Source organism: Ursus americanus, chromosome 36, assembly GCF_024610735.1.
Source record: "Ursus americanus isolate L20-20 chromosome 36, mUrsAme1.1.p, whole genome shotgun sequence".
NCBI classification, from domain to species: Eukaryota; Metazoa; Chordata; class Mammalia; order Carnivora; family Ursidae; genus Ursus; species Ursus americanus.
In genome coordinates this window covers 16,877,205-16,892,210 of record NC_142162.1, presented here as the reverse complement: position 1 = coordinate 16,892,210, position 15,006 = coordinate 16,877,205, and the positions used below count along the sequence as shown (strand labels likewise).

At 41.4% G+C, this 15,006-nt stretch overlaps 1 protein-coding gene across 12 annotated transcripts in view; it reads right to left on the bottom strand.

Moving 5' to 3' along the window:
* TLN2 (talin 2) overlaps window positions 1–15,006 on the bottom strand; it is a 408,649-nt gene that overhangs the window by 172,668 nt on the left and 220,975 nt on the right. For all 12 annotated transcript variants that reach the window (XM_087859255.1, XM_087859253.1, XM_087859254.1 and 9 more), the window contains 5 exons: window positions 13,184–13,281; window positions 11,856–11,985; window positions 10,666–10,818; window positions 8,844–8,986; window positions 7,158–7,285 (listed from right to left, as the gene is read on the bottom strand). In XM_087859255.1, coding sequence (XP_087715381.1) covers window positions 7,158–7,285; window positions 8,844–8,986; window positions 10,666–10,818; window positions 11,856–11,985; window positions 13,184–13,281 — 652 coding nt within the window. The remainder of the gene's footprint in view (window positions 1–7,157; window positions 7,286–8,843; window positions 8,987–10,665; window positions 10,819–11,855; window positions 11,986–13,183; window positions 13,282–15,006) is intronic.

Sequence of the window (15,006 nt, the reverse complement as noted above, 5' to 3'; positions counted from 1 at the left end):
TTTGAAAATATGAACTACAGCCAAATTACTCCAAAGACTAACTCCAAATAGGCGTCTGAATAAACGCCGAGGGAAAAACTGACTCGAGGCCTCCTACTGTGTCAAAAGCTTTGCTTGTTGACAAGAGGATTACGTGGAGTTTGTGGTGAAAAACTTCCAAGTCCACTCTGAATTCCTCAACAGAGATTCATAGATCAGGTTGCTTTGTTTTCTCAGTAGGATACATCCAAGGCGCATGCCGAAAAGAGAAGGGGCTGTGGTCAGCAAGGCTGAGAGGGGTTCTCAGCCTGCTCCCCACCTGCCTGCACCCAACCACCGGGCCATCTCCCCCTGCAGCAGCCAGAGCCACGAACACCTGTTATCTGAACTTCAAGGCCTGTTAATTTTGGCTTTGCCAGATTAGAGAGCCAGCCTCAGTGAATACAAGCTTGTATCACCTCACATAGACCACATGCAACTGTTTTTAAACAATTGTTAATCGTGGAAACACTGGAAATACATCATATTGTCATATTTGCTTTATGATCGCTGCCTGTTTTTAAAGAAATAGAGATTACAGATTTAGCTGAAGTCCCACACCACCCTTCTTTCTCTCCCTAACTGTACTCACTTTCTTGTCGTTTCCATGCAAATTTGATTATGTTCCTACTTCTCCTTGCACCTATAAACATATTCTGCTTCTCCCTGTATTTTTGAATTCAATGGATTCATTTTCTGAAATGTCTTGTTTCCTCTGTAAAGTACTTTGATGTTTTCAAACATTAAAGTTTGTGCCCATCAAATAGACAAGAAATGCTATATTCTTATTGATTTTGTATTTGGTTTACTTCTGAGGCTGAATATTTTTCCATATCTTTATAAGTCAGTTGAATTTCCTCTTTTCTAAAGTACCTGTTGCTATCCTGGGTGATATTTTTTAAAATTATCTATTTTTGAGGGACAGCACGCTAGCACTCCTGCGTATGTACGTGGGGTGGGGAAGGAGGTGGAGAGGGGCACAGGGAGAGGGAAAATCTTAAGCAGGCTCCATGCCCAGTGCAGAACTCGAACTCATGACCCTAAGATCATGACCTGAGCTGAAATCAAGAATCAGTCACTTAATGGACTGAGGCACCCAGGTGCTCCCCCCCCTTTTTTTTCTTTTTAATAATTTCTGGATATTAGTTTGTTCTTCGTGGTACGTGTTGCAAACATGCAAATTTCTTCTTCCACAGTCTGGAGCTTCACTCTTAATTTGGTAATATATTTTGTCTATTATTTTAATTTTAATAAAGAGGTTTATCAACCTTTAGAACTCTTATCACCCAGCATCAGTAATATTTTAATTATTATAGCTTATAAGAAATTGGGTATTTGTGTGAGTCCTTCAACTAGCCTTGGTCATTCTTGAGTCCTGACTCATGCGTATTAATTTTGTAACAGTCTTATTGAAATATACATATTATATTCTAAGTTTTTGTATACTGAAGTATTAATTAACATACAATATCCTTTTAGTTTCAGATATACATCTAGGGATTTGATGTTTTTATACATCACAAAATGACCCCCACAATAAGACCATCTGTCACCAAAGTTATTACAATGTTATTGACTGTATTCCCTATGCTGTACATTACATTCCCATGACTTATTTACTTTGTAACTAAAAGTTTGTGTATCTTTAATCCCCTTCACCTATTCCAATTCAACAATTCTACTTCTGGGTATTTAATGGAAGAAAACAAAAATATCAATTGAAAGAGATATATGCGCCTCTGTGTTCACTGCAGTATTTACAAGAGTCAAGATACAGAAGCAACCCAAGTATCCATCGAAGATGAAAGGTTCGAGAGGATGTGATGTATATATACATATACAATGGAATATTATTCAGCCATAGAAAAAGAATGAACTCTTCCTATTTGCAACATGGATGGATCTAGAAGGTATTATAATTAAGTCAGAGAAAGACAAATACCATATGCTTTCACTTATACGTGAAATATAAAAAATCGAAAAAAGTAAAAAATTGAAAAAACAAAACAAAGATTCAAAGATGCAGGAAAAAAACTGTTGGTTACCAGAGAGGGGATCGGTTGGGGGGTAAGTAAAATAGGTTAAGGGGGTCAAGAGGTACATATACATTTTAAATTTAGTTTTTCCCACTACTTGATAGGTGGGATTTTGATTCGAATTGAACTGAATTTACAGACAAATATGAATTGCTTTAGTGACATTCAGCCTTCCTATATATTAACATAACCGCTTCATTGATCCAAACCTTCATTTATGTTCCTCATGAGCATTATATAGATTACATAATTGTAATTATATAATATATATCCCTGTAGGTGAGTATGAATAGGATTGTTCGGACCCAGGTGGTGATAAGCAGTTAAATATTTATCTCTTTTCCAGGGACTTGACTCTTATTAGCTCTAAGAAGTTTCTCTGTAGATTGAGTGGATTATATTTGCATAGAATCCTATCACCTGCAAACAGGGACAGTCCCAGTTTTCTAATCCTGAAATTATTCATCTTTTTCTTTCCTTATGTTGTATTTTACTTATTATCTGCCTCTCTGCACTAGAACGTAGGCTCCCCAAGGGCAGAAATGTTTATGTTTTTATATTGCTCTATCCCCAGTGCCCACAAGGCATGCCATGAATTGTTCAATAAACGTTACATCCCTAGAAGAAACTAGTTGTAACCTGCAGTTACATCTAAATACACGTCATGTTAGACTCTGTTAATGTTTTATTAATTTTGGGGAGGGCATCTCTGTGTTCAGTTTAAATGTTCTCCATGGTCTAATTTCAGGTTTGGTATGTGATTTTGCAGTTCCAAATTAAGGTGAGATGTTTTGAATTTTTTTTTTTTTTTTAAGATTTTATTTATTTGACAGAGACAACCAGTGAGCGAGGGAACACAAGCAGGGGGAGTGGGAGAGGAAGAAGCAGGCTCCCAGCGGAGGAGTCTGATGTGGGGCTCGATCCCAGAACGCCGGGATCACACCCTGAGCTGAAGGCAGACGCTTAACCGCTGTGCCACCCAGGCGCCCCTGAATTTTCTTTCTTTCTATTCTCTAAAATAACTTGGGCCTCGGTTTCATTTGTTAATTTTCTGGGGTTTACTTTAAAAACTGATAAGGCAATTTCTTTCAAGATTAGAGATCTACTCAGATTTTCTCATCACCCATTTTGTGCCTACTTCCAATTTTTTTGGCTTCAAGCTTTCATTTCATTCTCTTATGATTTTTAAAATCTCTTTATCTGAAGTTCTGTCCCGTTTTCATTACCCATAATGTTTACTTGTTGCCTTTTTCTACTTCTGCTTTTTTCTTGATCAAACTTACCAGAGATTTACATATTAATTTTCCAAAGCAGCAGCTTTGGGTTGTGTTGATTCTGCGATTTCTATTTCATTACTTTCTCTTGACTAAAATATTTTCTTTATTTTCATCTTGTTCTACTTATCACTGAGGAAAGTATGTTAAATTATTTCACTAGATCTGCATATTTGAAATTCTTCTTACACTCTATCTTTCCTTTAAGTATTTTAAAGTAATATCAGGTGCATACAGGTTCATAATTTATCATCCCGGCAAATTAGTCTTTCTATCTTTGTCATGACTTTCTCTGTTTCTACTTAGAGTTCCTTTGTCTTACAGCCTATTTTGTGTGACATTAAAAACAGCTTCTCCCGTTTTAACTAGTTTCCTGGGACATCATTTTTTATATGCTTTTACTTTACACTTTCCTCTGTCTTTAAAATGTAAGTATGTCTTTTAGAAATATAGAGCTGGACAATATGAGAACCTTTATTAATAGTTAGATTTAGGGGTGCCTGGGTGGCTCAGTTTGTTAAGCATCTGCCTTCAGCTCAGGTCATGATCCCAAGGTCCTGGGAGGGCACCCCATGTCTTCGGGCTCCCTGCTCAGTGGGGAGCTTGCTTCTCCCTCTCCCTCTGCTCTTCCTCCCTCCGCCCCAACACTCATGGCTCATGCACACTCTTTCCCTCCCTCTCTCTCAAATAAAACCTTAGGAAAAAAAAAAGAGTTGGATTTACTTTTATTTGCTATGATGCCTAATATTTAGAAGTCTTTCTCTTATTCATACATTCTATGTACCATACTTTTTCTGGCTTTGTTTCCGCAATCCACCCTGCTCAACTCCTATTGTATTGGTCACACTGTTTGTATATCCTCTCCACTCCTCCCAGCACTGGTCTGGAAGTTACACAATCTATTTCTGTTCTTTTACGCTGCCCCAATCTTTCCCCAATATTTTACTATGAAAAATCTCAAACACACAAAATGTTGAAAGAATTTTATGGTGAACACTCTAGACCCATCACCTGGAGCGGGCCTCAACTTTATCTCCTACACTTGATTTAAGGTCTAAAGCTGATCAGTGCATCTAATCTTCTTTGATAACAGTAAGATCCACAGAAGGCTTTGATCACTTTTTCAAGTTTTCCACCATGTTTTTAAGGGGCTTGCAGTTAGTCTTTATTATAATTGTTTGCTGCTGTTTTGAGGTAAGCGTTCTTCACATTTATGTTCTGCTAAATTCTTCGATCAGTATTGCTTCTTGCATCATACCTTTGCCACCTTTCTTGAAATAATTCATAGCAGTCCCATAGCCTGCACTGCAACTTTGGCACATCAGACTAGATTTGGGAGAACTGGCTGTTTTCTCGGCTTCTAACTCTCCCTGGTTCTGTGCTTTATTTCTGTCTCCCTCACACCTATTTTCCCCATACACAGAGCAGACGGGGACAGTTAATAATCCTCCAATCTCTGAAAACTCTGAAAATCTTTCCTAGTCTCAGATTTTCACTGTTTTAAGTAAATCCTTTCACCCAGCTGGAACTGAGTCCAGAAAGCATTATAGGGTCAGTAGAAGGCTGTGGAAGACCTCACAGATATGTCCACAGTAGGCAGATTTTCAGCACAAGTGCTGTACAAATTTTCAAAAAAGCAAAAGAAATGTACCGTGAATGCACCTCCAGAAGCTAGGCGGCTGATATTTTGGCCTGGCTCTATCTTCAACCTGGTTCTGTGACAAGTCTAACCTCCCTACTTTTTCTTTTTTTTCCTTGAACTCTTAATTCATTCCAGTGGATAGAACCTATGAAAGCGAGGTGGGGGACAACGAGAGCTGGCAAACACGGCCCAGCCAGTCACCAGGGACAGCTCCGGCATTCTGTCCCTGAACAGACTGAATTTCCAATATGCAGTCAGGGAAAGGTGACCCCGTCGTTCTGCTTTCATTAGGAGGAGACGAATATCCTCAGGAAGTTTTACCTGTACAATATATGCAATAATGCATACAATTAAACTTCTACATTAAATGAAAACGCCTCATTACCTAGACTAGATTTGGTCTAATTAAAAAGTAAATCAAATTCATGAGGAAAAATAATGCCACCAGGCATCATAAGCTTCTTTTAATTTGGAATCTGAGTAAGGGTACACACACCACTAGAGGCATGGGCTTCACACTCTAATCCCAGAAAAAAGCAAACGGACTGAATACGATTGTGCAACCCTGGCTAGCACGGATTAAGACAAGGGGCATGTTTAGTGTACGTATGCAGCGTTCCACAGGCCCCCAAACTGCAGAAGATGCTGTAACAGTAATACCGATGCTCTGATACTGTTTGGAATCCCCACGGAAGTAAGCCATCTGCGCTGTCACAGAACAGAGAAAGGCAAACTTCCCGGGGTTCCTGCAGGAAGAAAGCCAGACTGACTGGGGAGAAACGGGCCCTGAGGAACACTTGGCCATGTGACTTACGTGGAGAAAACAGAACAAAGTCAGTGACAGGACATGCGTAGAGCCGTTCTCAGACACAAGGTCACTGCACAGTATAGTGCAGGCCAAAGCATCACTTTGGAAAGGCTCCTTGGGATTCATTAACTCAAGGGTAGAGGGTTTTTTTTGGTAACAACTCAGTTTAGAACAAACACCATGTTGGACAAGCATCTCTATTACCAGGAAACAAGTCAGATTTTCTACTTACTCTTGGGCCTATGCTGGTCCCAGTTACTTTCCACCAAAGTGAAAGTGGGGTCAAGGGCCAAGTAAGCACTTATGTTAACCTCTCCCCTCAATACACTTGGACACAATGCGATCGATACCCTACTCAACACATCTCATGTGGGCATACCCTACAGAAAAGTGACGTCTGCCCCCAGCTGGCATTCAGCTCAGATTCCACTACCAAAGCTTCTACAAGTTGCACTCTAGGTGACAGCAGGACATTGATCATGTCAAGACACTCTGAGTATTTGTTGGAGGGTGGTGGTGGAGGGGGCTCGGACGTATGTTTCATCCGTCCTAAGAGGAAGCAGAAGAGAGAAAAGTAGGGGGGTGGGAACAGGTAAAGGAATGTTACCAGAAGAAGAAATACACAAAACTCTTGGAGGAGCTGATCAAAACAGAGGGCAAGATCACTTCAAACCAAAGCACCCTCTGCGTGGCTGGGCCTGTCCTGTTGTGTATTTCTAGGAAATCCAGCACTAAGGCCCACGTTCTGTGAGGCCATGATATATCTGTAGGGTTGCTTCCTCTTAAATCTCCAAGTACTGAGCCCTCCCCCCAGACACCCCATCTATTTCTGTAAGAGAACCAAAGACCAGATGTATGCAAGAGCAAAGTACTTAATGTGTGCCCCACCCTTCCAGGGCAATGAAGAATTCCTAAGATTGTAATAAAGAACATGAAGCTCTTTTATGCTCTGTGGTTCTAATAGAGGAGAGTCTTGAAAAGAAATTAAAGATGACAAAACCTGGCCTAATACGAAGAAGGTATGTTCTAATGGGAAGAGATTTCGGAAGATGGAGGTCTTGAGTTCCTCCACTCCAGAGATACCCCAAGGCAGACTAGACAATGTCTTGGCAGGGTGCTACAGAGTCTGTGGTCTCCACGGAATCACCCTGTGCCAGAACTTGGAGCAGTAAACTGTCACAGTCATTCCTACATTGAATTTCCAGGCCTCTTTGCTTTCTCCAAGGTCCACAAATTTGATCATATACTCAACTGAGGCAAAGCTAACAACCTCACAACTGACTGAAACTAGGGCATGTATTTTACAGAGCTGGCTCAAAATAAACAGTAGAAAGAAGAGGAGAGGTGAAAAGAGGAAAAAAACCCAAAAGGTTACTTACTCTAAGAATCCAGGTTTGTGTTTATGTTCCACATGAGGTCCAAACTGTATCTGGGCTTGAAATCCTCCAAACTCACAAGCTTTCTCGAAGGAGACAGGGTGGGAGCCATTTAGGATATCATCCCGAGCCTGAAACACAAGAGGAAACGAAAAGCATCAGGAGCTTGGGGAACCACGCACACTCTCCAGGGACATGTTCCTGCATCTGAGAGCACCCTCCATGCTGGGCAAGGGGAGAGTGCCAGCCAAGGGGGTCGCACTCAGGACACTGCAGGTGACTGTGGCACAGCAGGATTAAGGCAGAAGGAAAACAAGTCCTTCCCCCAAACTGCCTCTAGATAGAAAACATCAGCAGTATCCAGAGAATTAAAACTAAAGCTTCAATATCTAGGAAGGTAGAAGTGAGTATGAAAAATAAACAGGCAAAGTGAAATCCTTGTGATTCACAATATACATTTTATGTCCCTAAATCATTAAAGCTAACAGAAAAATTACCTAGAGGTCAAATCAACCCAATCACCATCCCAAGATAAAGGCCAATGTAATATAAGGTGGTGGCAGGGGGAGAGAGATGGACAGACAGTAACTACAAATGCACAGTGCTAGAATCAGGAACTCCCTGTGTCTCAAGTCCTTCTCCCAGTTCCTGATTCACCACTGCTGTTGCTATCTATTCTTCTGTCTTTTCTTTCTAGAGTTCAATGACCCCCAGACCATTCTCCAACAGATACTCTAAGCTATGGCTCTGAGCCTTAAACCACCAAGCATTTTCTTAGTGCCTGGCTATCTTCCTTCCTTCTGCCTCCCAACCGTCCTCCTTCCATGCCATTCTTGTACCCACTAACTCAGGGGTTAGCAAACTTATCCTGTCAAAGGCCACACAGGAAACATATTACACCTTGTGGGTCATGTGGTCTCTGTTACAACTACTGAACTCTGCCACTGAAACACAAGAACAGCCACAGACAATATGTAAACAGTTACATGATACGGAAGGGTTTTACCAATGTGTAACACAAACAAATGAGCTGTGTTCCAATAAAACTTTATTTAGAAACACAGGTGATGCCATGGCAGCATTTTGCTGACCCCTGCATTACTTCTAATGGCAGCTAAGTAGGTGAATGGAAGGGGAGGAAAGGGAAGGAGGGAAGGAAAGAATGAAAGAAGAAAGATCAGGTTTTCCTTGAGCTGAAAAAAAAAAAAGACTGGGGACTGTCCGGTATGAAGACAACATCTTACATATTGGGAAACTGCAAACCCTTAGAAGTTAAATGACTTGTGTGAGTTTCAACAATAGGTTAATGGTGAAGACATAAAAGGCTATGAAGAGACTATCTTTCAGGTAAAGAGAAATATGGATTTTCTGACCAATATTCACTTGTATCCTAAGATACCAGCTAAGAAAGGTTTAGCGCAGCGGTGAGCCCGTTAAGTGCCTCCAAGACAGGCAGAGATAGTACCGGCCACCAGGTCCCAATCTGGGAGGCCAGAGAAAGGCCCTCCTCTCTTTTTGGAACGTCAACCTGCACCACAACCAAACACGTGAGGAACCCCTCAACAGTGCCCCCTCGAAACTGCGAGTCACAAACGCCAGGGAAGCCTGAGCTAAGCTCCAGCTCACCACCAGCCACGGCCAGGAGCTTCCTACCTTCTCAGCACCCTCAGTGAGCATTAAATGTTGTACCTGAACATAGAGCAAGTTCAGCTGCACGGGGTCTCTCGAGTCCACATTCTGATCAGAGTAGAAGAACTTCCGTCTAAGTAGCAACGTTTCGTGTTCATCTACTCCTTGTTCTCTGAATGTTCGGCTGTGATCCAGCCAATTTACTGCAACACAACAAGACAGATGAAAGAAGACCTGTGTTTATTCTTCTTGCTTTGAAAGGATTTGTCAAAAGAGAGGTGGATTTCTGGAACGCTGATATTCAGTTAGTTACTGACATTAGAACTGTGCTTTTTAACGTTGCAAAATTATTTCACATAGACCATCGTGTACCATATGAGCCACCAAAACACAACTGAGAGAAAATCCCCAACAGCCATTCCTGCAGTTTGTTAAAGCCCCACAGTCAATTTATAACATGGGGGGAAAGTAAGAAAAATCAATGCTTTATGCCAAGACAACCAAGTTAGCATTTTCCTTTAAGTCAACAGTGGATACTTCAGCCTCATCACGTGAAATAATTTATAAACTGAGCATAATGAGTTACCTCCACCCGTAAGCAAAAAAGAGGACGAAAATAAAAGCAATTTGGGGGGGGGCAGTAGGACAGGGCACTGAGGGATCAGCGATGGTAGAACCCTGCCCGTGGCCCAGCTTGGATCTCATTCAGAAAACGCTCACCTGTTATCTGGGTGCACAGGAATGGCCCACCCCTCTGCACTCTCCATAGCTCTCATTCCCACACTCCTCCCTGGGCTTAGCACAGACACTGTAAGTATTACGAGTCTCACTGGATTCTAAGCAACTTCAGCCCAGGGAATGTGTGGGAATGATCTCATCTCCCACGGTACCTGGGAGAGTGTCATGCACATTATAAAAATCCTTGGGATTTGTCTACCATTGTCTCACGTGGAAAGAAGTATGTAACTGGAAATCAAATGAGGCAGGGAAAAAAAAGGAATGGAGAAAGGGTCAGAGGAAATGAAAGCCTTACTGAAGATCAATACACATAATGACAGTGATGACATCGTGCCAATAACAGCAGCAAGAACAATGAAAGAGCCTGGGAAGGTCTATAGGAACCGTGCATGAAGTACGATCCTTGATGGGGTGGGGGATGTTGGGCACCAGGTGCACACAGCATACTTTGGGGACACATGGGGTGTAGATACTGGCTTTTCCAAATATTCTGTGTGGTCACAAAAGAGGACTTTCCTATAATTATATTAATTAGCATTTTGTAGCCTCTAAGGAAATAATGGATCTAGGCAATGGGCATCAATGGCTGTTAACAACACAAAACAGGAGACAACCAAATACGACTTTCTGACGAAGTATACAACAGCACATACGCACGACTCCGATCAAGTTTCCAGATCTCAGGAATTAAGAGAGACAGAAGTATGTGTTAGAGGACACCACAATCAACAAAATTCAGACTGCAGAAAACTCCATACAAATAACGATCTGTTTTCTTCTTCACAGACATTCCGAGGGAGGAAAAAAAAAAAAAAGAATGGAGGGGAAGTTTGAGACGAAAAGAGTTAAGTGTTACATCCTCCAATCTTATTTGGACCCCAGTTTAAACAAATTACTAGCTTTTTTAGAAGACAGTGTAAACATAATTTGTATATTTGACATTAAGAGATTACTCTTTTTTAAGGTGTGAAATGGGACTATAGTCTGTTTTTTCCCTTAAATGTCTTTTAGTGCCACAGACCGAAGTATTTACAGATGGACTGAAGACACAGCCAACAGGAAACTCCTGCCCGGGGTCCTGTAGCTGAGGGGGGAGTGAGGCCTGGCCACCGGCACCCGGCCCGCGCTCCTTTCTGACACTTACAGTCATCATCTGTGTGGAGCTTGGCCTTCAGCTTCTCCATCTTCCTCTCGTCTCGCAAGAGCGTCCTGTCTTTTTTTAGTGTCCCCGTCCCTTCCTCTTTCTTTTCTTCAATCGTTTCTTGGATTAAAGAGTACTCTTCATAGTTTGTTATTCCTAAAAATATAGATAAGGTTATAATTACCAGTGATGACACTGCTGTCACTCCTTGCAATGGGGTGCCTGTGACACTCTGAGGAGTCCCCGGTAGCACAGGGCGGAGAGAGGCTCTACAAAGTTTAGGGTCAGGGGCCACCCAGGGAGCACACATCAAGTAACTCTGGCCACAAAGGCTGCTCGGCTAATTAAGCCATGTTTAAAATGTCACATTCAATTCTCCTAATTTTCGAGAAACAGGCACAGAGTAGAGATCATGCAGAACGAGGCAAGACAGTGTCAAACAAGAAGTGGCTGAAGCAACTGGTCTTCCTTTGCGTGGAGAGAAGACTAAGAGAGGCCAGGATACTTTCTGCAAATATTTGAAGAGCTTCATGCAGAAAGGAGACAGACTTGTTTGCACAGGATATGAACAGAAGCTACAAGAAGAAAAGTTGTATAGCAATCAATTGTATAGGCTGCTCCTATCAGTCTTCACGGAAATACTGGATGTCACTGATGCTTATACAGAATCTCAGCCATGGACAGGAAACTGAATTATATGATTCCAAACATATTTTCAATAAAAAATTCCTTGTGGGGGTGCCTGGGTGCTCAGTCGGCTAAGCGTCCAACTCTTCATTCTGGCCCAAGTCATGATCTAAGTGTCCTGAGATCCAGCCCTGCATAGGGCTCCACACTCAGTGGGGGGTCTGCTTGAGATTCTCTCTCCTCTGCGACCCCCTGCCCCGTCCCCGCTCATGTGTGCTCTCTCTCCAAAGTAAGTAAGTAAATAAAATCTTTTTAAAAATTCCTTTGGCTTTTGAAAGGGAAATAAAATCTCTCAATTTCGACTCAGTGAGACATTCAGGTGTTTACAACACCAGTTAGTGGGTTTGCAAAATCTAGGGAATAGCAACACTGTCTTAAGGATTGGACAGAAATCAGTGGCTAGGGCACATTCACGACTGGCAAGTCACCACATGGGGGTGAAAAAAAGAACAGGTGCGTAATTAACAATGAAACAAAAACAGGAACCTCGGCAAGGGAATGCTCACCTATCCTGCTGCAAATAGTAACCAGAAGTTCCCCAACGGTCTTGGAGTCGTCCACCATCACGGTTTTCACGGATCCATCCAGCATCCGGATTTTCTGAGGTCTCTGTTTCTTTTTATATTCCAAAATATCCTAGAGCAAAACCCCACAGACTTTTCACACGACTTGATAAACCAGATAATCAACCTGGACACTTTTAAAAAATGAATTTTCCCTAGCACACTCTGATTTCCTCCTTCAAAGTTTTCATGAGATTTCTGCCACTAAAACAGAAACCCCAGCGCTAAATAATTGCTTCCAACAAGTCTTAAAATCTGATGGTGAAATTGCCCCCAAACAAGTATGGTTTATAGCTTACAATTCTTGAAAACTAACCTCTATAAACTTAAAGTAGCTTATGCCTTCCTGAAAGTCTGTGGATGACCTGCTTTGATGAGAATTAGCAGAAGAAAAATCCTACTTACCATTGAAAAAGACAGTAGTGTGCTTCTCCAGTTATCTTATGGTTGCAAGCAATTTTTAATACAGATGTCATGAAGGAATAAATAACACCCCCCATGATTCTTTATAGTAGTGGTATGCCCCAAAAGTGGTTTTGCAGTAATGGCAAGATCAAACGGGGGTAAAAGGTTTGGAAGTTACATTTAAATAGACTTTTTTAAAAAAAAACTACATTTAACAATAGAATTATGAATGTAAAATTAATTGGTACCACATAATTCGCTCTCACGTAATGGAATACTGAGCAGATATGTGAATTCCATATACTAAAATGCAGTGTCTTCGAGGTTAAGCTGAACAGATAACATATAACTGAACATATAATACTTTTTTACTCATTACCTCTAATTCCAAACACAACCACTTTTTGTTGCACTGATTGATTGTTGTCAAGCTTACAACCTCTTGTACAAAAACAAAACTGATTAATATTCAATCTCTGACTACCTTTGGGATCTTTCTGTTTTCCCTCTAATCCACCCTTACTTTTTATCATTAGTCACGGATATTTCCTATATCCTTACAGAAAGACGCTATGTCTTATTTCCTCGCTACGAAGTGCAACCACGGCCTGTGCAGAGAGCTGAACACACTAACCCTAAGCTGCTTTCATTACTCTGTGGAGTTTCAAGAATTTGGACTGCTGATATTCCCTATTACTACCTGGACAGCCCTTACAAAGTCAACTACATCAACACTAGGAATAAAATGCCCTTGGACCAAAACATTGTTGGGTCTCCCCTCTTCTCTGAGGCATAAGAGTATGTTGACTTCTAGAGAAAGGCCCACAAAGTGACAAAACAAAACAAAAACGACTTCTACAGCATACCCCATTTCGCAACATGTAGTAATCCAGTGTTCTGCCTGCTTCCAGCCAAATTCCTTTCCTGGGGTCTTCATCCGAGAGAAACAGCCCATAATCAGAAGCTGGGAGATAAAGACAAGAGAGGATAAAAGACCGAGTGCCGATGAAGCCATCAGTGACTTCCAAACCCTGAGTCGGCTGACTTGGCAGGAGGTGGGCATTCTCCCGCACCAGCCACGTTTCGTTTTGACAGCATGAGCAAGCCGAGGGGCTAAAGCAGGAGAGGAGAGTGAGGCTGGAGCTGCAACATCAACACCACAGAGAAGGTTCATGATTCTTAAAAGCAGTGGGCAGCCGCTGTGTCTACACTTTAGGGAAACACCAAGAACAGAACAGCCCCACTTTCTAATTTCTGAATTGGGCTTTTGTTCCCTCTCACTTGCTATGTAATAACGTGGCGGAGAAGCCCTGAAGGACAAGACAGGGAGAAACTAAGGAAGTGACCACTTAAGCCCAAAGCCACTTGGGCAAAGAGGGGCCAATGGAGACTTTACACTTTGAATAATCCCTCCATCATCCCAAAATAGCATTTGTACAAAAGGTAAGCAGGAGGGCCAAGAGAGATGAAGCCTCTGTCACCCACACCACTAAATTATGAATATAGTTGGAAAATAAAACTTCGTGTTCTCCATAGAAATCCCTTAATCTGATCAGGAAGTACAAGAGCATGGTGGCAGGAAGAAAGCAGTATCATTTCCTGTCTAAAGATTTCTATCTGGGGAGCCTGGCTGGCTTAGTCAGTAGAGCATGCAACTCTTGATCTCAGGCTCATGAGTTCGAGCCCCATGTTGGGTGCAGAGATTACTTAAATACATCTTTAAAGACTATAAATAAATAAGTACAATAAAGACTTATGTCTCCCTGAATGTGATTCAAGGCAACCTCAGAGACCCCAATGAGGGTCTGAGCTCCTGTTGTTTCTTAGAAAAAGAACTTCAAGATCTAGAAAGGTCTTGTTCTTCACCAGAGCTAAACAGCAATCCAATCCAGAGAAATTTTTTTAAATCTGGGAGAAAAACAGTAGAAGAAAAGAAACTAGAAATGACTGGACAACCAGAATTTGGAGTAAGGTTGGGAATATGGGATAACTGTATTTTTATTTTTGGGTAATGTAAAATAACAGAGTGTTTTAAATATATAAATAATGCGTTTAGACCAAAAGTTTGGAAGTTTTGTGACATCTTTTTGAGAACATCAATGCCTATCTCTAACTATTTTTGAATATTTGATTCCCATATTCCCATTTTTAAGTTAGGTTTCAGACCATTTTCATGGTAAAGGCCTATTAAATTGGGAGTAATCCCAATTTCTCAAGTGCCAATCAAACACTAAACAGAGGAAGGAAACAGAAGAGAAAAGGCAATGGAAAATAAAAATTCTATGAATAGCTTTAGTTTAAACTCAGATTAATAGTGGTCAGTGGTTTAAACGAATAGGAAACAAAACATAGATTCATAGATGCTTCCCACCTTCTTTAGGGTTTGAGATCAAGTTTATAAAGCCCCTACAAAGTAATTGAAATATAAGGCTTGCCCTGCATCCTGATGGCAATTCCAGCCTTCTTCCATATATGGAAAACAGAGCTCAGAGTATACAAATCAGTAACTGTTGGAGTAGCTTCATTTGTTCTTTATAGGGCAAATGAGATGATCTATCAAAAAGTGACTTGTAAACTGTAGAGAGCAATGCTGATGTATGGAAGGATCATGACGATGGGCGTGACAATGATGACTCAGGGGCAGCTGTGGCCATTGTCAGCACAAGCCCCACTTGGGAGGTAGCTACGT